The sequence below is a fragment of the Sander lucioperca genome, chromosome 10 (genome assembly GCF_008315115.2).
Source record: "Sander lucioperca isolate FBNREF2018 chromosome 10, SLUC_FBN_1.2, whole genome shotgun sequence".
NCBI lineage: Eukaryota > Metazoa > Chordata > Actinopteri > Perciformes > Percidae > Sander > Sander lucioperca.
In genome coordinates, this window is record NC_050182.1 from 13,856,090 (window position 1) to 13,879,499 (window position 23,410).

The 23,410-nt window shown below is 42.3% G+C and overlaps 1 protein-coding gene across 4 annotated transcripts in view; it reads left to right on the top strand.

The window, feature by feature from the left end:
• paqr6 (progestin and adipoQ receptor family member VI) overlaps positions 1-22,739 on the top strand; it is a 34,962-nt gene extending 12,223 nt beyond the window's left edge. For 3 of the 4 annotated variants that reach the window (XM_031279412.2, XM_031279411.2, XM_031279413.2), the window contains exons 3-8: positions 8,197-8,324; positions 9,388-9,593; positions 12,006-12,132; positions 14,923-15,019; positions 16,183-16,327; positions 18,163-22,739. In XM_031279412.2, the coding sequence (XP_031135272.1) occupies positions 8,197-8,324; positions 9,388-9,593; positions 12,006-12,132; positions 14,923-15,019; positions 16,183-16,327; positions 18,163-18,428 (969 nt within the window). In that variant the 3' untranslated portion in view covers positions 18,429-22,739. The remainder of the gene's footprint in view (positions 1-8,196; positions 8,325-9,387; positions 9,594-12,005; positions 12,133-14,922; positions 15,020-16,182; positions 16,328-18,162) is intronic. The other variant, XR_004898519.1, reaches the window with a different exon arrangement.
• The last annotated feature ends 671 nt before the right edge of the window (positions 22,740-23,410 follow it).

Genomic DNA, 23,410 nt, shown 5'->3' on the forward strand with positions numbered 1-23,410 from the left:
CTGTGTCGTAAGTTTAGCATGTGCTCTGTACCTGTAAAGTTCTATTTCGTATAGGCTTCGCCCTCTAAGCCACGCTATTGGGTTTATCCCTTCGCGCATGCGCAGTCGTAAAGATTTTCTTTCCCGCCCTAGCGTGCCGCTCGGGCTTCAACTACGTCCGCAAATACTGTATATAAACAGAGCGGACCCGTAGCTCTGCTCCCACTTTTTCTTCAGCAAGCAGTTATGAAGAAGGTTATGAAGACCTCCGGCTCCAGCGGCGTCCGCTCCTGCCCCTCCTGCGAGACCGGCTATATCTTCTCGCCGGATCTCCACCCCCGCTGCGAGACCTGCCTCGGTGCTTCTCACGCCGGCAAGGCTCTCACCTCCGACGCCTCCTGCCCTTTTTGCGCCCATTTTCTGGCTTTTGAGGTCGATGGAGAGGGGGACGGCAGCTGGGCAGACCGACGTGACACCGTCGACGCCCTGGAACCGCTGGAAGAGGGCGTCTTCGACGGGCACGGGTCCGATGACTCGTCTCCCCCGAATGACGATTCCCTCTCCGGTTTTCCCTCCTCCCCGCTGGGAGAACTGGAACACGAGACAGGGATTGATGCCTTTCCACTACGGCTCTCCCCGTCTCCAGGACGGCCAGGGGCACCGCCTCAGCGGTCGTCCCCTCTGCCACAGGCGGCTCCACCCTCCACCACCAAGGCTCTTTTCTGGACCTGCCGGACATCATTAAAAAGGCAGCGGACCAGAGAGGCATAGCGCTCCCGGCGGAGCTTCCAGCCCCCACTCGCGGCCTCTTGAGCGGTGACGTCTACTCCCAGGAACCGCCGTCCAAACGGGCCCCACTCTGGCCGCGCTTCACGGAGCTTCGGCCATTCGTGGAGGAGGCTCTACTTTTTTTGGCCACCGGAAGCCGACCCCCCCATCCCCCCAAGATCAGGTTTGCGCCCAGGTTACTGACCGGTCACACCAATGTGCAGCCCAGGGCTTGGCATCGCCTTACTAGCCTCCGCCGTCTCCGCCATGGCCACCAACCCGGAGGCTCTTCCTCCGGAGCTAGCCACGGAGATTGGCAAAGCGATGACCGCTATCCTCACCCTCACCACGGCGACCACGGTGGCGTTGTCGAGGATCCAGGCGTGGCAGACTGTGGCCCAGCGAAATATCTGGCTCCACATGTCACAGCTAGTGAGTCAGACGTGAGCTTCTGTACGGCCCCATTGCTCCCGATGGTCTATTTGGGCCTCGCTTACAGACAGCCACGTCCCACCTCCACCAGGCGACCGAGGAAGCTGAGCGGCTACGGCAGCTTGGCTCCTGGAAAGCGGCTCCCCATCAGCAGCGCCACCGCTCCACCAACCGCCATAAGAGGAAACGCCCCACAGCCTCTGCTGCGGCTGCGCCCTCCCAGGCTTCGACCTCCGCTCCTCTGCCTGCCCCCCCACAGCGGCAGCCGGCCCCTGACCGGCAGGTTTCACGGGGCCGAAGGACCATGAAGGCGGCTCCCACCTGGTCAAACCCGCCCCCGGAGCCACCAAGCAAGCAGCGGCGACGGTGGCAATGACGGGGCGCGGGGAACGTCTGTCCCTCCACGGTTGGAAACCGGAAACACAACGGCCCTTTTAAGGGCCACTTCAGTCTTTCTAAAGAGCAGTTTCCATCCAACCGATTAGCCCTTGTTCCCACTGAACATTACGCTGATGTCATGACAGATGTTCCCCACACAAGCACACACCAGGTCACCGCTGCTCGCGGAGCTCTGCCGCTCTCTCACTGTGCAGACGGCGAGAGCATACGCCCACCCGCTACATTTTGCGCCGCTCAGTTATCCTCCTCCCCCCGGCTATGCCAGCGGGATAAGGACAACGATGACCCGCCACCCTTTCGACAGGGCCCTACCATGGGCTGGGCGACACGATCTACTCATGTCTCGCCCAGCGGCGGGACGGGCTCTGCGCTTCTTGCTAGCTATGTCTGTAAACAACACACAGACATGTGCGCGCCCGCTCTCAGAGCACAGTGCGGCACGGATCAGGCTGACACACATGGACTCGTGGATGTCAAAACTGATATCACGGGGCTACACTCTCCAGTTCGCCTCCCCCCCGCCTCGTTTTGCGGGCGTGTTGGAGACAACTGTGTCATCCCGGGCAGAATCAGACGCCATGACGTCAGAACTACGGGAACTGCTGTCAAAAGGAGCAATTTCCCGCGTTCCTCCGGGGGAGGAGAACGAGGGGTTTTATTCCCGATACTTTCTCACTCCAAAAAAGTCAGGTGGGTTACGCCCCATCCTCGACCTGTCCCAGTTCAACCGGTGCGTCATGGAGCGTCCATTCCACATGTTGACTATCAGACATGTGTTGGAATGCGTGCGCCACCAAGAATGGTTTACATCGGTGGATCTGAAAGACGCATACTTTCACATCCAAATCATTCCCAGACACAGGAAATTCCTGCGTTTCTTTTTCCGTGGGGCTCATTTCCAGTACAACCGACTACCGTTCGCTTACTCACTGGCCCCCCGCACTTTTTCCAAGTGTATGGAGATGGCGCTTCAGCCGTTACGGAAAAAAGGCGTCAGAGTCCTGTTTTATCTGGACGATTTGCTCATCCTGGCTCCCTCTCGGGAAACGGCGGCGCTGGGGTTCCCCTGGGCAAGGTGACGTCATATGTGACAGTGTACACGGACGCGTCCCTCACTGGCTGGGGAGGAATGTGCGAATCACAGGTGGTGGGAGGAGAATGGCCACCCCCCCTCTCCCACACATAAACTACCTGGAGCTGTACACGGTGCTGAAAGTTTTGAAACACTTTGCCTCGGTGGTAGCAGGGAGACATGTTGTCGTACAGACAGACAATGTTACTGCAGCAGCGTTCATAAATCCCCAGGGCGGCGTACGTTCGGCCCGGCTATTGGAAATAGCCAGGAGCCTTCTGCTGTGGGTACACAGTCACCTGCTGTCCCTCAAGGCTGTCTACATCCCCGGGATATTAAACCGGGCGGCAGACCTAATGTCGAGGGGAGGGCCCTCTCACAACGAGTGGAAATTGAATCCCACTATTGTTCAGAAGCTGTGGAGCAGGTTCGGGAAAGCGGAGGTGGATCTGTTCGCCTCACGCGAAAACACACAGTGCGCTCTGTGGTTTTCCTTGAGCGCACGGGACAATCCACCCCTCGGCGTGGACGCTTTCTCCCACCACCCCTGGCCCAGAACCCTCCTATACGCTTTTCCCCCGGTCCCTCTGATTCCTCGTCTCCTGGAACGCATCCAGGAGGAGAATCTGTCGGTCATCTTGGTGGCGCCGGAGTGCACGAGCGCATCCTGGTTCCCGACACTGGTCCAGCTGCTGGCGGGTCCCCCCTGGCAGTTGCCATGGCGCGAGGACGCCCTGTCACAGCTGGACGGCGCGATATTCCACCCCCTGGTGATAACTCAGCGACTGTGGGGCTGGCTGCTGAGCGGGAACGCTTGCAGAGGTTAGGCTTGCCTCCTGCCGTGGTGCGCACTATTCAGAGTGCAAGAGCCCCCTCCACAACAGCGTGTTATGCGGCGCGTTGGTCCGCTTTCCAGCGCTGGTGCACGGAGAGGGAAACGGATCCTATATCGTGTCCCCTGCCTCTCGTGTTGACTTATCTCCAAACATTGGTAGATAACAACCTGGCTCCGTCCACAGTCAAAGCCTACGCAGCGGCCATTTCATCCTGCCACGAAGGCTAAGGAGAGAGAACGTTTTTTGCGCACCCCCTAGTAAAGCGTTTTTTGAAAGGGGTCGGACGACAAAAACCCGCCGTGCGCTCTCTCACTCCCCAATGGGATCTGGCCCTGGTGCTTCGAGCTCTGGGGAAGCCTCCTTTCGACCCCTTGGCACAAGCCTCTCTCAGGTTTCTGTCCCTAAAAACGGCGCTTCTCCTTGCCCTGACGTCAGCCAAGCGAGTGAGCGACTTATGTGCGCTGTCAGTTTCACCGTCCTGTCTCTCCATTAGAGGGGACGGGAGCGCAGCCACCCTACAGCCTAACCCTTCTTTCACACCGAAATTTTTTTCCCTCCAGGGTTTTTTCCCCCTGCCTCATAACAACGATGTGGAGAAGGTTTCCCACCGATTGTGCCCAGTGCGTGCGTTATCACAGTACGTTTTACGCACGGCGGACATAAGGCGGACACAACAGCTGTTTGTACACTATAGGGAACACTCCCAAGGAGCGGCCCTGTCAAAACAGCGTCTGTCTCACTGGCTGTGTGAGGCTATCACCCAAGCCTATAACACGGAGGGGGCGGAGCCCCCCCAGGGCATCCGGGCACATTCTACAAGGGCACTATCGGCATCAACAGCTCATGCCTATACGAAATAGAACGATAGTTACGTTATTGTAACTCCAGATTCTATGAGTATAGGCGTAGCCCTCTAAGATCCGGGCCACCTGCTCCAGTTTAGGCCTGCAGCGACGCGTCGATGACGTCGACGCATCAACGTCAAAATTACGTCGACGTCGTATTTTTGCGTCGACGCTTCGCCACACACATATGTGGGTGACCAAAACATAATATAATTTAACATAATTATTAAATCTCCTTGGTTGTCTAGCTAAATACATCTATTGTTTATTTAGCTAAGCATGTAAACGATAGGGAACAACGAAAACAGTGTTTAACGTTAGTGGATATTTTAGACAATGAAAACGGCGAGTTCATGAGTTCGCCACTTGTAAGAGACACGACAGAGAAGCTCATGAACGCGCATGTTGCTACCGGTTGCTACGACAACGCAAACAAATTGTTGCTAGTGCGCATGCCCATCGTGAGCCAACCAGCGTTATGGGCCAACAATGCGGAAGAGCCGAGCTCCATGTTTGCTTTATGCGCTTTTGAGCACTCATTGGAACGTACGGGGCTTCCCGCCGAACACTGTATCCAGTTCTCTTAATACATCTATGGTTCAGAGCGTATTGTACACCTTTGTATACTGCCTACCTGTGGTGTCGTTTTAAGCAAGGCAGCATTAGAAAACTCATAGTGGCTTATAATGACAGCATGAGGCTGCTGCTGAGAGCTCCAAGAAGCTCCAGTGCAAGCCATATGTTTGTCAGTGTCGGGGTACCTACCTGCTCTGCTGTATTACGTAACCTGATGTATAGATTTATTTGCAGGGTATCTGAGTCAGAAAATGACTTGATTACTGTTTTGGCTAACCCTGTACGAAGTTCTGTCAGATTTACTTCCAAACTGTGGAACCATTGGTGAACATGTCTGTATGTCAGACACTGAACTTTGTGGAAGCTAGTTTTTGTGTTTTATGTTATACTCTGTGTGTTTTTTTTTTTTTGTTTTTTTTTTATTGGATCAAAATTTTTATTTTATATGGATCCCCCTCGGTCTGAAATAAAGTTTATAAAAATAGAAGAGGGGAGAACTGGTCTGGCATTGGGTCACGCAAGGTGGTGCTGTGAGCTTAATAAATAATAGTAGTATGTCAGGAAAATTTGATTAATATCTGGTAAATACAGTATACTGTAAATATTTTTGCAGCAATAAAAAACTTGATACCTGCACATCCTATTGTTTTTTGTTTTTTTTTTAAGATTTTTTTGTGTGTGGCATTTTTATGCCTTAATTGTTGAGATATATATATATATATATATATATAGGGCAGCTTAGACTTGAAAAGGGAGAGAGAAGGGGAATGACATCCAGCAAAGGGCTGCAGGTCGGCTCCGAACCTGCAGCCGCTGCGTTTAGGACTGAGCCTCTGCATATGGGCACGCGCTCTAACAGGTGAGGTACCCAGGCCAGGCTCCCATTCCTATTATGTTTTTGACAGGAAGTATCTACAATCATCCCAGTGTTCTTCTACCTTTGCATCTTCATTACACTTCAACTGCTTATCTTCCAGTATGTATATACTGTAAATGAACAATGTCCTGTTCCTATAAGCCTAACCTTAATGTATATTAAACAACGCCTTAGTAGGAAAGGTTTGTGGTAGCTGATTGCGGCGGGAGTGCAGTTCAAGCATCTGTGTTGGCAGGTGTCCACCCTGCTGTAGTGACCTTATCTTATGTGATAAGCAGTCCTTGTTGTAGTGGTTTTACGTCACACTTTCCAAGGAACAGTTTCAGTGTTGAGTACTAAAATATGTGGCCTTGATTTATTTTTTATTTTTTTGTAGAGTTTAATTATTTGAGGTTGTAGAAGTTGAAACACACTGTTGTTTGTGTAAAATACATCTGTCTCCATGTGCTCGAATGATTTATCCCTGGAGAGACCAACTGCACTATCAGGCACCAACAGCAAATACAAAAGCTTATCTAAAGTCAGTATAGGTTGAACAACATATGTGATGTATGAGTGGTGAATAAAAAAGCTATTATCAATGGAGGTCTGTTACCCTAAATTAGAGGGCTGCATTGGGATTGGGTCCCGCCGGGTCCCGCGTGACCCAACGCAAATCTCGCGGGAGCGGGCGGTTTTAACTTTGCTGCGGGCGGGAGCGGGCGGCTTAAAAAAACACTGCGGGATCGGGATGTAGCCTGGAACCCCCCCCACGCCAGCAGAAACCATATATATATATACATATATACTGACTGAGTATATACTGTATAGGCCATCTATGAGCAGACACCAGCTTGTCTGAGCCTCCCAGGACGGGGGAGCTCCGAGCCAAGGCTCCGTCCACCGTCCGCTCGCTCCCTCATCCTCGGCTCCTTCCTCCCCCTCTCTCCCTCATCCTCGGCTCCTTCCTCCCCCTCTCTCCCTCATCCTCGGCCCCTTCCTCCCCCTCTCTCCCTATCCTTCTGCTCCTTCCTCCCCGTCTAACAGCAGCAAGCACCTGCCTTCTTTGCCTTCATCTTCTCCCTATTAACCTATAAAATGACGTGTTTTCTCATGCAGGACGGGAGAAGACACAACGTCAATGCATCTCTATTATTGTGCGGGCATAAATTCTCAGAGTTTTGCGGGTGCGGGCGGGAGTGGACGTACACATTGCGGGAGCGGGCGGGAGTGTAACACACATGTTGCGGGTGCGGGCGGTAATGGTCAGAAATTCGCCGGCAGCGGGCGTGAGCGGGATGAAGAAAACAGTACCGCGCAGGGCTCTACCCTGAATCACCATGGCAACGGGTAAATTAAGGCAGAGTCACCATTTTTAACCCAATGAACTGAGATTTTAATGCATGTTTGTGCACATTTATCTTTAAAAAAGAGACTTGAGCATTATTCGCATGGGACTTGAATTACCAGGAGACCTCATGATTTAGAAATGACCCCCTCCCCCCACACACCACTAATATTAGTGTTTTGTGCAGCAAATTTGCACAGGATAAGCGAAGTCTGTATTTTTCTCAAATTTAATGATATTATCCTCCACATATGATGTCAAGGCTCCGTCAAAACTTTCATTTATATTTATAATTGCCAACGCAGCCAAAACAAACCCAAATCACAGAGATTTAAATGGGACTGATTTTATCATACAACTGTTGTGTTTGCTGAAATATGGTTGGTTATTTGCGGTGTATTTTTTTTTTACAGACCTGGCAGATTCGCACGGGATTAAGATCAGACAACCTCCGCAGTTTTTACATATAGAGGTTCCTAGGTAATACTAGTCCTGTGTGAATAGGGCCAAACTACATTCAGCCTATTTAAAAAAAAACATAACATAATAAATGTGAAAAAAATGTAATAGAAGTTCTTTCTTGACCTGAAAACCCAGAGTTTCCCTCATCTCAGTGATAACAAAAAAAATCATTTTTTTCATCCAGCTTTCTGAAACAGGGCCCAGCCCTTTTCTTGCTTGGGGAAATATTTACGTTTGTCATCTTTGTTTATTATTCTGCTTAGCACATCCTGCTCGAAGTTATTTTCTTGTGAAATGTTTGATGTTTGACCATTTCTGCCCTTAAACAATTATTTAAACAAAACAATACATGGTGGAATTTCTCAAAACTTAGACATTTTAGACATGCAACCTGTGACGAAAGGCTGCAAGTAGACCTTGCCTTATTTTAAATGCTCTCAAGCCAAAAAGGCTAGGAACCACTGAACTGAAATATTTATTTTAAGCGCAGAAAATGTGTTTAATCCTGAAACAATCTCCAGTAAATATGTCATAAATTCCACGGGTCCAGCGGGGAGTGAATTTCTCCCCACAGGAATCAGCAGACTTTTGTGCAGTGTAATCACTGTCTGATTGGTCCTCAGGTGTTCAGGGAGGATAGCATCATCTCTGGATACCGTCACCCGCGGAGCTCAGCGCTGGACTGCGTCCTCAGCAGCTTCCAGATGAACAACGAGACGATCAACATCTGGACCCACTTCCTGCCAACGTGGTGCGTGCAACAACATGTAACATGGCATGTGTCACATTTAACGTGTCTATATCGTTCGGTGCGTTTGCATTATGGCTGGGTACCGAATTCAATACTTTTTAGGCACTGAATGATTGCCTCTAAAAAAATCGAGTATCGAAAAATGCCTCCTCATTCAATACCTAATTTCAATTCCCTAAGGAGTAAATCTTGTCAGCGTCAGTGAGTCAATAAGCACGTAGCATGCTTGTGATTGGCTGTTTTGCGTTACATGTAGGTCTACTAGAGGCAGGCAGGAGAAATCTACGTTGCGCACAGAGACGGGGCTCACTTAGTAGGAGCTGAATAATAAATAAAAAGATTTGTGTCGTAACGTGTAATGTGGTCATTTCATTTTGTTTTATAAAATTGGTATTGAAAAAAATATTGTTTAGGAACCGGTATCAAAGTCACGGTATTGGTACCCGAATCAACGCTTTTTTAATGATACTCAGTCTTTGTTACTATTGCCTTGTTGCACCAAACAGCTAATATGAGACAATGGTGACATGCTCAACATTCATTGCTGTGTGCAAACAATATAAGTTGCAATTAAAAAAATAAATTAAAAAAATGTACAACCATTTACAAACATTACATCACATGTACTCACATTTTCACACAAAGATATGGAAGGATTTTTTTTTTAAGACGTTGTACCTGAGACCAATTCAAGACTAAAATTGACAGTAAAATGAACAGCTGTAAAAACATGATGAAGTTTGTAAGGATCAGTAGAAGTATGAAGATCTTTGTTAAGTATTTGAGATGTAATCCCTTTAATTCTTCGTAGCATTGGAAGGAAAATAAACAGGTGGCTAAAATATACTGTGAAGATTTTTAGGAAGGTGGGAAAAAGTTGAGGCAGGATCCCCAAAAATATGATAAGATGCCGGAATCCAAATAAACAGGAGACCAGGATGTCCAATAAGTCCAAGTACAACAGCCTTGAAAAGCGTAGGACAGTAGAAGTCAGATGGAAGCAGTTTTGAGCAGAGTTGATGATTGTATATATGCTGAAATAAGACAAAATGGTGCTTTGCAGGTACTTCCTGTGGCGTTTCTGTGTCCTCTGCTCCACTATGAACTTCCTGACCGACAGCTACACCTGGCCCCTTCTGGTGTACATGCTGCTCATCTGCATTTACCCCTTCACATCCAGCTGTGCACACACCTTCAGCACCATGTCCCCAGAGTCTCGCCACATCTGCTACTTCTTTGACTACGGAGCGCTCAGCCTCTACAGTCTGGGTAAGACTTCAGACTTCCACACAGTGGCGGAATCTTAAAAATACAAGGTTTGGTATAGATATTTAGTTTTTTCTTCTGCAGAACTTTGAGAGGTGAATGAGCGATTGTAATTAGCATTTTTTTCTCCATTTTTCCCTTTGCTACCTATTACTTTGAGTCACAAATGCCTTTTCCCCCCTGTAGACGTTGGTGGTCTGCATTTATGTCTCAGGGCATAAAGTCCATGGAAAATCTGTTCAAACCATTTCGCATCATTAAAAATCTCTGTATATTTTGTTAAAAATATGTAAAAACTGAAAACAGGGAACCTTAAAGAGCCCCTCCAGAAATGTTTAAAAAAAAAAATACTCTACTTGTTATACTGATTTGTGTCTGATTTTATTTATATTTTTGCATTTTACCTACATTCTTAACGGTGAATACCGGGCGCGTAAGCGACGTGTATAGTCGTGTGTATGTTATGGATGGAATTATAGTGAAAATAAATTATTTCACTTTTTGTTGGGGACCCCCTGGAAACCCCTCAAGGACCCCTGGACTTTGAGAACTATTGCTGCTCCTCTCTCTCTCTCTCTCTCTCTCTCTCTCTCTCTCTCTCTCTCTCTCTCTCTCTCTCTCACCAAGTAAAAGGAAGATTTTGGGGTAGCTTCAGCCCCCCTAAAATAGGCCTAATGACGTCCCTGCTGACAAGTAAAAATCTTCAACTCGTCTGGATTTCATGTTTGTCAAGTCACAACGTGTCTGTATTGCTGACCATCCTAAGAATACGACATGCAGAATAGGCTTGGTTCTCTCCCTCAGTTGAACTGTTAGTTTTAAACTGCTCTAATATTATTTTGCTGTTTGTTCAGTAGTAATTATCAAATTCCAAGAATGCTGACATGACATAACATCTTAAAGGGAACTGTAATATGTTGTTTACCTGGCAAATGGCAAAGCATTCAGAGACCTGTTTGCATCTGCTGCCTTTTTAACATAGCTGTGTGTGTCAGCTAGATGTGAGCAGGGGATGTTTGATTTCCATATCATGTCAAATCACATAAAATAGCATATCTCCTTTCTGCCTCCCTCCTGAGAAATTATCTGTTTCATGGCTTATCAGCACCTCATGCAGCGTGTGTTGAGCCTCACAACCATTTCTTCATCTATGAATAATATTCACCTGTCACTGTGTATCAGCCTTTACAGAGGAATTTAAACAATATGTGTCTTGTGAGAATTCGGAGCTTGTTCCTCAAGTGGTCATTTGAAAATGACTTCCTGCAGTATCTGCTGTCACGTACATGCAAGACAGATTAATTTTGTCTGCCCTTGACCTTTTAGAATCATTGTTTTGTAAGGTGAGCCTACTGTATTGTCAGTGTGTAGGTTCAGTGTATGCATTTCAGATTATACAGTGGTGTATTTGTCTTTAGGGGTGTGTTCATGATCCCTGCAGCATGTGTAAAATCAACATTAAAATTAACCAAGGGCCTCTTCAGTTTCCTTTTACAAACGGTGTGGTCCCCTGCAGACTGATTCTTAATCTAGCACAAAGCCTCTTAGTGCCAATATTTGCCCAGTTTAAAATGTTCAAAAGTCTGATTAAGGGATAAGAGCTGCAGGAAGGTTTTCTCATTGCAGGACAAAACAGTGATATGACAAACTTTACAGTCAGAGGCTTTACAGCAGAGTATACAGAAAATGCTATCTAGGGAAGAAGGTGACATCTACACTGTGCTTCTTTTTGATAGCAAGTCTTCAAATTATTTCAGTCCACTGAAAAGCTTTCAGGTGGGCAGATCATTTCTTGATAAATGTGAAATGAAATCACAGACACTAGTCATATTAAATGATTTTTAATGCAAAGAAAGTAAAAGGCCATAATGTCAACAATTTAAAATGTTCCTACTATGGCAACTCCAAGTGGTTGTTTCAGAAAACACACTGTAGCAGACAGACTGCACCATTTCATATTGTCTCTGCCACCAGAACGAAATCTATAATTTGTGGTTTTAATACTCAAATGGGCAAATGTCAGTATTTATATTTGCATAGCATGCTTTTTGAAAATTTCTATTTATTAATGTACAATGCTTTAATTTCCCTCCATTCCACACTCTTTTGTGAGGGAATGTTCTGTTCTGTGTAGGTTTGTGTAACATTATTGAAAACAGATTGAGATCTCAAGAGAATATCCTGTTTTCATTTTTCATGAATGTGTTAAAATGCCTATTTGTACAACATTACAAATATACAATTATTATAAAAGATAAATATACAGACATACATTCATATATATATATATATATATATATATATATATATATATATATGGCTAAATGTTTATACAAAAACCTCTCTTTGAATGACATTAACCTCTCAGGTCAAATCAATTAACTTTTTTTTTTAATGTCCTGTGTTTGTGTTCAGGTTGTGCCATAAGCTATGGATACTACGTCATTCCAGACTGCTGGGTGAACAGCTGGTTCCATCAACACTTTGTCCTCATTGCCGTTGGAAACACACTGTTCTGTACAAGTCTGTCCTGTTATTCCAGGTAAGAGACTGCTGCGAACATCCCCTCTGACTTTTCAATATTTAAGCTTTGCATTTGTGGGAATCTTGCTTTCTGGAGTTTAGGTAGAATCAATTAAATGTTCTTAATGGGTTAGCAACAGCTTTCGATTTATATAAAAGTTACTTTTTTATGCCTGGAAGGGTTTAGTTTTTCTCTCAGACTTGTGTTGCCAGGATTAAAACTCTGCTGAAACAGCATTTACGCCGTCATGTGACCCTTCAATTCTCCACTGAAACCCAGACAAATGAAATTCCTTTAGGCTCCGCAGCTCTCAAAGACACTATGACCTATTGCAACTATTCCTTGAGTATGTTTCTGATGTTATTATCGACTGATCGGCAGTAAACTGATGTATCAGTCTGACCTCAGTTGGTGCACTTCAAAATGCACTTAAAATATCTTGTAGTAGATTCATCTGTGAAGAAAATGTTTTGTCCTTTTAAATTCATATTTTTATGAAAGTATAAAACTAATGTGCTGTGGTCTGCTCCTACACTGTTAAGTGATGGTGAGGAGTCGATGACAGTATGCCTTTCATGAGGCAAACAGTGGTTTCACTTACGTGCAACTCTGCCAATACCCACTGCAACGTCCAACACTAAGGTCGAAGAGTAATGTGGCTAAAGGGTCTTAAAGGGTAACTACTGTTTTTTTCAACTTATGTTTTTGTGTCTAAGTGATCTGGGGGACAACAATCTTTGACATTGGTCGAGTATTAAGCAAGAGCGCTGCAATCGGCAGCGGCGAAACAAGCTGCAATGTAAGTTAATAGGACAATTGTCCAGCTTGTATTTACTTTCATAAAAATGCTTGTTTTGCCACTGACAGGCTCAGATTAATATTCTAAGTGTCTGATAACATTATGGAAAGGATCCCTTCAGAGATAGACCTTTAAAACCTCTTTGATACCTTTTTGTTTAACCAGAAACAGCTCTGAAGTCGCTAGCGCTAATCCCACCAGACTCCATTTAAAAAAGCAATACTTTTAGCGTGTATAGAGCCAGCATATTTTCAGTTGTAAATCGGTAAACTATGTGTTTATTTCAACCAAAACTAGAGTTGTGATGGTTGGAAAAGTGGAAAGACAACCCAAAACGGCGTTTCATAGTTTTATTTTGTTTCTGTCGACTTTGAATGAAGTATATTTTACGATGCTAAAATTACTGTTTATTTACATGGAGTCTGGTGGGTTTAGCCAACGCAATTTCGCGAATGTTTTTATGTTTAAAAAAAGGATCTTACTCTTTAACAGAAAGGTCAACCTCCTTAGAAATCCTTTCCATAATGTTGTCAGACACTTAGAATATTAATCTGAGCCTGTCAGTGGCAAAACGAGCACCTTAGTGAAGGTAAATACAAGTTGGACTATTGCCCTTCTAACTTAAATTGTAGCTTGTTTTGCTGCTGCCGACTGCAGAGATCTTGCTTGATACTGGACCAATGTCAAAGATTGTTGTTCCCATTAGTCACTTAGACACAAAAACATAGGAAAATAGGGTCCAGGTTGAAAAAAACGGTAGTTACCCTTTAAGCTTGAACAGCAATTGTGATTACATGATATCCACTGCAGGTTATACTGAGACAGGAAAACGAACTTGTGTGAGAAGTATTGTCCGACTGATGCAGGATTTCTGAGGCCGATACTGATATCAATGTTGGAAGTTAATTTTTTTTTGTTTTTAAATTGTGACCAATATACATACCGAGGGGACATTTTAAAGTTGAAAAATGAACTCGGTGCCCTCTGGTGGACAAACTATGTAATTTTGACACCGTTTCTAAATTACCTTTACCTTACCTACCTAGACCTGTGCAATTTCTTTTTAGTTATCAGACAAATACTCATATACCAATATTGTCCATGAACCAATATAAGCTCTAGGAAGAAGACAAAGTAAAGTTAGTAATTACTTATAATAGCTCTATGTTGAACCTCCAGAGTCAATTACTAAAACCCAAGGGAATGACATCTTTCTTCTTATTTTATTTTATGAATTTGGAGCTATTGGTAGCAAGGATGCATGCAATTTACTTACAGTTGAAGAATTGTTATAGTGCTTAACGGAGATTCTAATATCATGTTGTTGTTTTATGTATTTTGCCCTCTGGATGTCAAAGAGATCCTTTCTGGGTTTTGGTCTGTTGATGGGTGGTGGTGGGGTCACCACAGGGTAATTATTATTTTTGTATCTTTTTTGTTTCTGTATGTATATGTGTCCTTTTTGCTATCGATGATAGATATAAAGATATGGATGCACCGATCCCACTTCTTCATTCCCAATATCAACACCTGGGCTTTGGGTATCAGTCGATACCGAGTACCGATCCGATACCTGTGTAAGCTGTATGCCTCACTTTGTGGAAGTGATTGGCATCATTCTTTTATGTGTAAGGCAACATCAGGCTTAATTTAAACAATGCTTTCCTAACTTTGTAAAACAAGATGTAACAAATGCATAGATATTATTGTTATTATTATAAAAATAATAAATCATGCACCAGCAACTTTCAAAATTAAACAGGAATTACAATTCAAGTTTAAACCTTTTAAATGCAGCAACAATTTGGTCAAAACTTAAACAGGAATTAAAATTCCAGTACATAATGTATATAGTATATGAACATAGAATTGAAAAGATCTGCCCTATTGTCACCAATATCCAATCCAGCTATTTGAGTCAGTATCGGCCCGATATATCGGATCGTTGCATCCCTAATAATAAAAATGAATAAAAACAGTTGATTATTGCCCTCTGTCTGTCTCCACAGGTTCCTAGAGCTGCAGTTTCCACAGAGAAGTAAAGTTCTAAGGACAGGAGCGTTTGTCCTTCCTTTTATATTTGACACTGTTCCTCTGTTTTACAGGGTGAGTGTCAGTATTGTCTTCAGATATGCTTTTATCCACATGTTAAAATATACTGTATGCACACTTCCATTCTTCTCTGACTGAATTTAAAGTTTTAATTTCCACTACGAACCTCTGTATTTGTGTGTTTGTGTCATTGTGTAAGCATTCAGAGCTGATTAAGGCCAGGCTTTAATACTTAGCAAGACTTTGGCTCAGTAACCCAGAAACAGATTTTCTTTCTCAATCTAATACAGATGTATCGCTGCCATCATTAATCTCCCTAATCACTGTAATGACTGTGATGATTGGGCAATATGCAAGTCATTTGTTGAGTTCTTTTTTGGCCCTAACTAGGTCAGAAAGGCTGTTAACATAATGTGACCTAACCTGGATTATGGAAAGGATCCCTTCAGAGATAGACCTTTAAAACCTCTTTGATACCTTTTTGTTTAACCAAAAACAGCTCTGAAGTCTCTACCGCTAATCCCACCAGACTCCATTTAGAAAAACAATACTTTTAGTGTGTATAGAGCCAAAATATTTTCACTTGTAAATCGGGAAACTATGTGTTTATTTCAACCAAAACTAGAGTTGTGATGGTTGGAAAAGTAGAAAGACGACCCAAAACGGCATTTCATAGTTTTATTTTGTTTCTGTCGACTTTGAATGAAGTGTATTTTACAATGCTAAAATTACTGTTCATTTACATGGAGTCTAGTGGGTTTAGCGAACGCAATTTCTTTACGTTTAAAAAAAGGATCTTACTCTTTAACAGAAAGGTCAACCTCCTTAGAAATCCTTTCCATAATGTTGTCAGACACTTAGAATATTAATCTGAGCCTGTCAGTGGCAAAACAAGCACTTTTATGAACGTAAATACAAGCTGGACAATTGCCTTTTTAACTTACATTGTAGCTTGTTTCGCCACTGCTGACTGCAGCGATCTCGCTTAATACTGGACCAATGTCAAAGGTGGTTGTTCCCATCGGTCACTTAGACACAAAAACATAGGAAAATAGGGTCCAGGTTGAAAAAAAAACGGTAGTTACCCTTTAAATTGGTGGTGTCTGTTGACATTTTAAACCAATATTTTATCTTCTCTTTTTCTTTTAAAAGACTGAGATAAATCTGTTGGTTTCTAGTGTTTTTCTGAAGGTATTTGTATGTTTTTCTGTGTGTAGATCCTTCTCTGCTGCGTGGGAAGCTGCAGCCTGAGCGACGCCTTGTCCAGTCACTGTTACCACCTCCTCTTTGCCGTCCTCACCTGCTTCCTGTTTACCGCCCACCTCCCGGAGAGGTTGGCCCCAGGACGCTTCGACTATTTTGGTATGTCCTTCATGGATATCGTCATTATATTATGGCTTGTTTGACTTAGCACAGCATATACTGATATGGTCTTTAAATCTTGATGCCCTTACTGAGGAAATAACAATATAAGTACATGTAAGAAAGTATATAAGATGCTTTATCCCCAGTTGCTTCAGTGGAGTTATTGAGGGCATTTTCACAGTGAGGTTCACACACTTTTCCAGTGCAAAGGAAAAACTGCTGTGTTTAGCATTAACTGTGTTACGGATTGTGCAAAAGAAGGGAAAGAGGAGATAGTTTGCTCATGCTGTTAAACATTGCTAACTGACAGAGGTCGTAGTACACCAAATAAGGCACTTATTTATTTAAAACGTACTTAATTAGAAGAAAGTTTAGAGTCTCTGTTTCATAAACGGCCATTTTGGCTTCAGAAAAGGTTTTGCTTCTTCCAACATAATTTTGTGTATCAGTGTTTGTGAACCTCAATGGTAAGTTGCTCTATAGAACACTGCATTTGATTAACAAAACCTTACATTAACAAATGAATGAATTATCCATCATACATTTAATTGATAGTCTATATCCGAGTATATTAAATTATTAATGGATTCATCTGTAAGGGATATTTTAATGCTGTTGGTGATGTGACTGTTCTATGTCCCATAGAACTTTACTACAATTATAAATGACAAAGAAAAGCATCAGATGCTCACATTTGATTTATTATCAAAATAGTTGCTGATTAATTTTCTTCTCTCGAGCATTTCCCAAACCTCCCCTGTACCCCCATTGTCCTGCATGTTTTAGAGCTATCCTTGCTCCAAAACAGCTGATTCAAATGATCAACTGGTTATGAACTCCTGAAGCTGCTTAATAACAAGCTGATCATTTTAATCAGCTGTGTTGGAACAGGGAGAGATCTAAAACCTGCAGGATGAGATGAAAAGTAGGGGTACGTCTCAAAGCCCTTAAATTACATCCCCGACTCCTACACTTGCCTCCCTTCCTCGCGTCTTAGTCCCTCCCACTGAGGGAGACGGCGGGAGAGAGGCGAGGAAATCATCGGAGGAGAGAGGGAACGAGCAAATGTGTTTTTAGCGGCATGAGACGTCCTTTCCTCTGAAGCGTCACATGAATACGTCAGCTGTTTGGGCGGAGTTAGCAACTCCTTCAGCTGCACGGCTTCCGGGAAGACTGCTCTCGTGGATCCTCGGCTATAGCTCCTCGATGATCCCTCCTCGATGCTCGCTCCTCGGTCCTCGTGGACGAAATAAGAGCTTTGAGACGGCCGTCACCGAGGAGGAACAGAACAACATCCGGTTCAGCCGAGGACCGAGGAGTCGAGGAGCTATTAAATAAGGATGAGATTCAGCCTAGATATTGGACGCCAGTTGGTTAAATTGGCTCAAGAACAACTGCAAATAGAACTGCAACTAACAACTGTTTGTAAAATAAATGAATCCAACCTTTTATAATAGCCTAAAGATTTATCATTAAGGCTATGAAATGTCAGAAAATAGTGAAAAGTGCTTGTGCTTGTTGTTTTGTCCAAAAAGCCCCCAAACCCAAAGATCAGTTTACAGTGAAACCGAGAAAAGCAGCAAAGTGGAACCAGAGAATATTTGGCACTTTTGATGGATAAATTATTTAAACAATAAATTGTTTCCAACATTTTCTGTGGATTGACTAATTGATTAATCAACGAATCGTTTCAGCTCAAACTGAAAAACGTAGTTCTCGAGGTTTTAGTGTGTGTACATGGCAGTATAGAAGTGAAAGATTCAGCCGTGCACATTTTTAGATCCTTACCTCATTGTTTCCTACACTGAATCTCGTCTTCCCTCCTCACACAGGCCACAGCCACCAGCTCTTCCACATCAGCGCTGTGGTGGGGACCCACTTCCAGATGGAGGGCGTGATGGCAGACATGACGTCACGGCGGGCGTGGCTCTTGGCCCGCGGAGCGATGCCCTCGTTCCTGGGGACCGTCGGGGTGTTGGTCGCCAGCCTCGTCCTCAACCTGGGAATCATCGGCATTTTCAGCGCCCCGCTGCTGTGGAAACCCTGCCACAGCTCCAACCAGCCGCACACATCAAGGCGCGAGTGCAAGGAGAAGTGAGGGCGCATTTTCCACCAACCAACAGCCACAAAATGTCTGATTCACTTTCCAAAGGAAAGGTTTGGGCTGTTTGTCTGTCTCAGCGGCGTGTGTTTGAGATGACTATTAACACTTCACGGTAGTGCTTGTTTAATACCAATAGTTTTTATAATTCAGAGATAAAGATTTTGATGCATCATGTTCAGTGCTAAAGGATTTCCCTAACACAGTTATACACCTGAAGTATTTGTTCATGTGTTTTCTCAGCGCCTAAGGACCCAGTTGCATTCATTGAAGCCTTTTTCTGATGTTGCATTAAGCTCCTATGTGAGAAAACATGTCTACCGTGTACAAAATGTCTGTTTAATTTATTTTTAAAGATCCTCAAAGTGCATTTATTGTAGAGCCACACTTCATATATGATGTTTACAGTAGCTCACTACAAGTTTAAATCTCAAACTGGAAACATCTAATGTTGCAGTTGCAGGGATTATATTCTGAATTAATAATGTTTTTTTTTTTTTTTGCATGTACTGGGCCAGAATCTCCTTTACTTTATTAAGGATTTATTGAAAATGTTTTTTTTAACTGGAATACTTGGTTAGTGTGGTTGTTCTATGTATAAGCGTAGACAACCCTCATGTAACTCTGCATAATATAATGCAGATTGTGTTGCCGGCTCTTATATATCCACCTATTGATTCCACTCTGCGCGGCCTGGAATTGATTTGCAGGTCCTGTGGTTCTTTTTTTTACTGATTGCCTGGCTTATTATGAACCCCACAATCTGCCCTCAACATAAAAAAAAGAAATGTTACAGCGCGGCAGTAATTAAAAGACAGGTACCATTTTTACAACAGTACATTTCCAGGGCAACGCTAGAGTGGCCCCTGGAGGTCTTGAAAATGTTTTCTGTTCTGAGCAAACGGCATTATTCTTTTCTTTTTCTACCATGACGTATCCTAAGATCTATTCTGAACATTTATTTTCAAATTTCCAACACCTGCGCTTTATAGCTAAAGAGTAAAGAATTAAGAGACATGGAGAGGCAAAAAGTACATGTAGTCATAGTTTGTGGTCGTATTAACATGGTAGTACTTTTTGTACGTTTTGCAGTGCTGTGGTGCATTTACAGTAAAACAAAGCAGTAACACTCCTTACTTACTTACTTACTTACTTACTTTGGTTATCTTGTTGTCCCATGAGACTGTTATTTACCACTGAAATAATAATGATATATTTATAGAATCTATTATATGTATTGCTTGTTTTAGGTGCATAGGCGGTAATGAAGATGAGGGGTTTTCTTTTTGGAGGAAGTACCATGGATTAAGTTACTATAGTTCGCAAAACATGAACACTGCTATTGAGCTTTGTTTTCTTAAAACAAGTGAAAGAAGTACAGACAGATTATTTCAATAGCTCTCCAACTTAAGTCAACTTTTTTCAAGAAAATACCTGTCTGTATTGGAACTGAAATGATTAGTTTATTAATCGATTAGTTGACTGACAGAACTATTTTGATATTAGATAAATCATTTGAGTAATTTTTTTAGGTAAAAATGCCAAACTTTTTAAATGTGCATATTTTTCTGCTTTTCTCTTGTTTTTTAATTCATTGTAAATTCAATATCTTGAAGTGCTGGCCCTCTTGGATGAAATATGGGAAACTGTGATGGGCATTTTTCCTTTTTTATATATTTTATAGACAAGAGGAAAATGGCAGAATAATAGATAATAAAATTGCAGACGATTCTGAAAAACGGGTTCAATTCAAATGATCTAATTCACTTGTTTTAAGAAAATAAAATTACAAATTAATTGATGAATTGAATAAATTAGACAATTCAATATAAAGCCATAGCAGTACTGTGTATGCAGCCTATGTTTCAGAGACTTGACAAAGAAGAATTGCTATATAGGTTTTAATGGGAGATAGGGTGTTGCACTACTAAACAGCTCTGTTGAAGCACTGACATACTGTAGGTACAGATTTCAACTATAATCCTTTTACTTGACAAACGGTTTGAAAGGCTCATTTGTATAAAACAACTTTGAAAGCATATATGGCACAAATTTACACTTGGTTTCACCACTAACACCAGTAGTTTGATCACACAACTCACAGGAAGCACGTGGCAAACACACACACACACACACACACACACACACACACACACACACACACACACACACTCACACAAATGTCTTTTAGCTGTGTAAGTAGAGAGTTTAGTAAGAGGGGAAAATGTATGTGATATTATGGGATAATGAGGTGTGGTACAGGTCCATGTTGGATGCTGAAGTAGAAATGTCGAACGCAGAGTGAATGTGTAGAATCACAAAGAGCGCAAACGCACACATATGCACACACACTTTGCATCAGAGCAGGGGAGTTGTTTAAGATGTTTCCAAGGTTAGTGTGCAGAGTATAAAAGTCACTTAGGTCTTTATGTCGCAGATGAAACGGAGCAGTAATTTCCTTAAATGTTTCTGTATTATCTCTTTTTTTCTTTTCTTTCTCTCTTCAGTCATCATCTTACAGCGTTCCTCGGTTTGACCCTGTTGATTCTTGGAATTGTATCATTACTGGCTTATGTTGTGGTTCTTTGCTATTGAACCAAACTAGTTTGGAAATCATTTTTTTCTGTTTTTTTTTTTCTACTGTCATCTCAATCATTCTCAGCCATTTGGTGCCTGCAACCAACAGTTGGACGGTTATGAAGCTCAGAGATGCTGATCGCCGAGGCTTCCATATCAAATAGATTGATGCTGATGTCGCTTTTCTGTATTGTATTTTTACAATTATTTTTGACCAAATTATCATTTTCAAGCCCAGATATTCTCCATACCAGATCCCTGTTATTTTGAAAACTACTTTTCATATAAACCATGTTGGTTTACTCCTCAGTGGACAAGCAGATTCAGGTTGTAATTATCAGGAAAACTGGGCACTTTTCTCATGAAGCCTTTAAAAAACAGAAAGTGTATTGAAGGATGTTTGGAAAATATGAAATAGAGAGCAAAGACGAGTGCGGGATGAACCATTCGATACAACAAGAATACAAAACAGGGTTGAGTGCCTTTTATATGTTTTATACAACCTTTCTTTTGATATAATGCTTGGTTTGTTCCTTGTCTTTAAAAAAAAGACAAACTACTCTTAAAATGTATAAATACTTATTTGTTCTTTGCTGTGTATAATTTGTAATTTTCTACTTTGTTCTACTAGACTTGTGTAATAAATTCCATATTTATAAGTGTAATAATTGTCACTGGAAAAAATTGAAGTGTCTTAAAACAGACTGGTTACCTTTTTACATTCGTAACAGCAATTTCTTAAGATTATAGTATACTGTGTTCACGCTCATATATTAAGAGTGTGAACACAGTATACATGTATACTAATGATTATTTTCATTATTGATCGTTTTGTCGATTAAAAAGCCAGAACAAAGAAAGAAATTCCAGTTTAAATTCCTACAGCTTAAGGTGATATCCTCCAATGCCTTGTTTTGTCTGACCAACAGTCTGAAACCCAAAGATATTCAATCCATTATGTATTACAAAAAAAAAATATTATTATTTTCTATAAAAAATGGCCAAAACTAAATATTCCATTATTAAAATAGTTGCTAGTTGATTTTCTGTGCATCGATTATTCAACGTAACATTGCAGCTCTACTGTTTTAAACATGTATATGTCATACAGATATGCAACTTGATTCTGAGCAATGAAATTCAAAATGTGGTCAAATTTTGGTCAATTTTTTTGTTGGCAGACATTGCAGATCCTTCATTTTAACACCAGTCTGAGTCTGAGCAGTGTTTGTGAGTGACCAGCAGAGGGCGGAACAAGCCAATAAGAGGGTGTCCTTGTCCTGGTTGAGCATGAATCCTTAAAGGTCTATCTGCAGGAAACCCAACTTAGGTGAGAAATCTCACTGCAAAAAATGGTCAGTGTAACAAGAAATTTAGTCCGGTATTCAGCCTTCAAACCATATTTTTCTTAAATTGTGTGAGATCCTTCAACTTGTTCCCAGTGAAGAAGCTTTTGTTTAAGGCAGCCTTGAACTGATGGATAATATCCAAAACATAAAATGAGGCATATCACTGCAGAAAAACGTTTCACTCTAAAAACATAAAAAAAATAAACTGATGTGAAATGATCTCTTACTGTTCACTTAAAATGTTTGGATGCAGGAAACCTTGTAGATGAAATTACTTTATAGACTTTGTAGACTAAATGACTTAAATGACAGATTTCTTTTAATGCGGTCTGTCACAATGAGCTAATTGAAGTGTGAATGATTAAAACAGGTTGATTGGAAAGCTGTTTGCATGTGTTTTTTTTTATCTTGCACTCCTGACTGCAGATCAAGTTTCCCATTAAAGTGACTGAACTAAACTGAACAGGCTGCTTACAGTTTAGTTCAAAGGGTAAAACAGTTGTTCTTAACTAAAACAGCGACCTCCAACTCTAGTGTTGTTCATTGTTGCTCCTCTTCTCTATGAGGTTGTATAGATTTGGATGCTTTGGTTTTACTAAAATAGTGTCAACGTTGTGTGCCGGAGTTCTCTTCCTACTAACTTTAATGCCTTACAGGATGGATAGTAGTGGTTCATTATTAGAAGAGGACACAGACCCAAATTAATCTGCATTGACATTATCATAAAAGAAAAATAATTACCATTAAAAAGAAAATCAATATCCTGCATACAAGCATTATAGGACGAGGTGGAAGATTAAAAAGGAAAGTTTCCTGCTGCAAACCTCTACTAGGGGTTCCATTTTGAAAATGGCCTCATTCTGGAAATGAGGCCATTTTCAAAATGGAACCCCTAGTAGACTATACTCTTATTATAGTCATATCCAATATCTAACCAGGCTAGAGACTCGAGTGCTTATTAAAAAAAAGGTTCATTCTAAAACCACAAATGGAGAGCCCTTAAGGATAACAGGGACAAACACTACAGAGTGCACTAATCCTATCTGGCCCAGA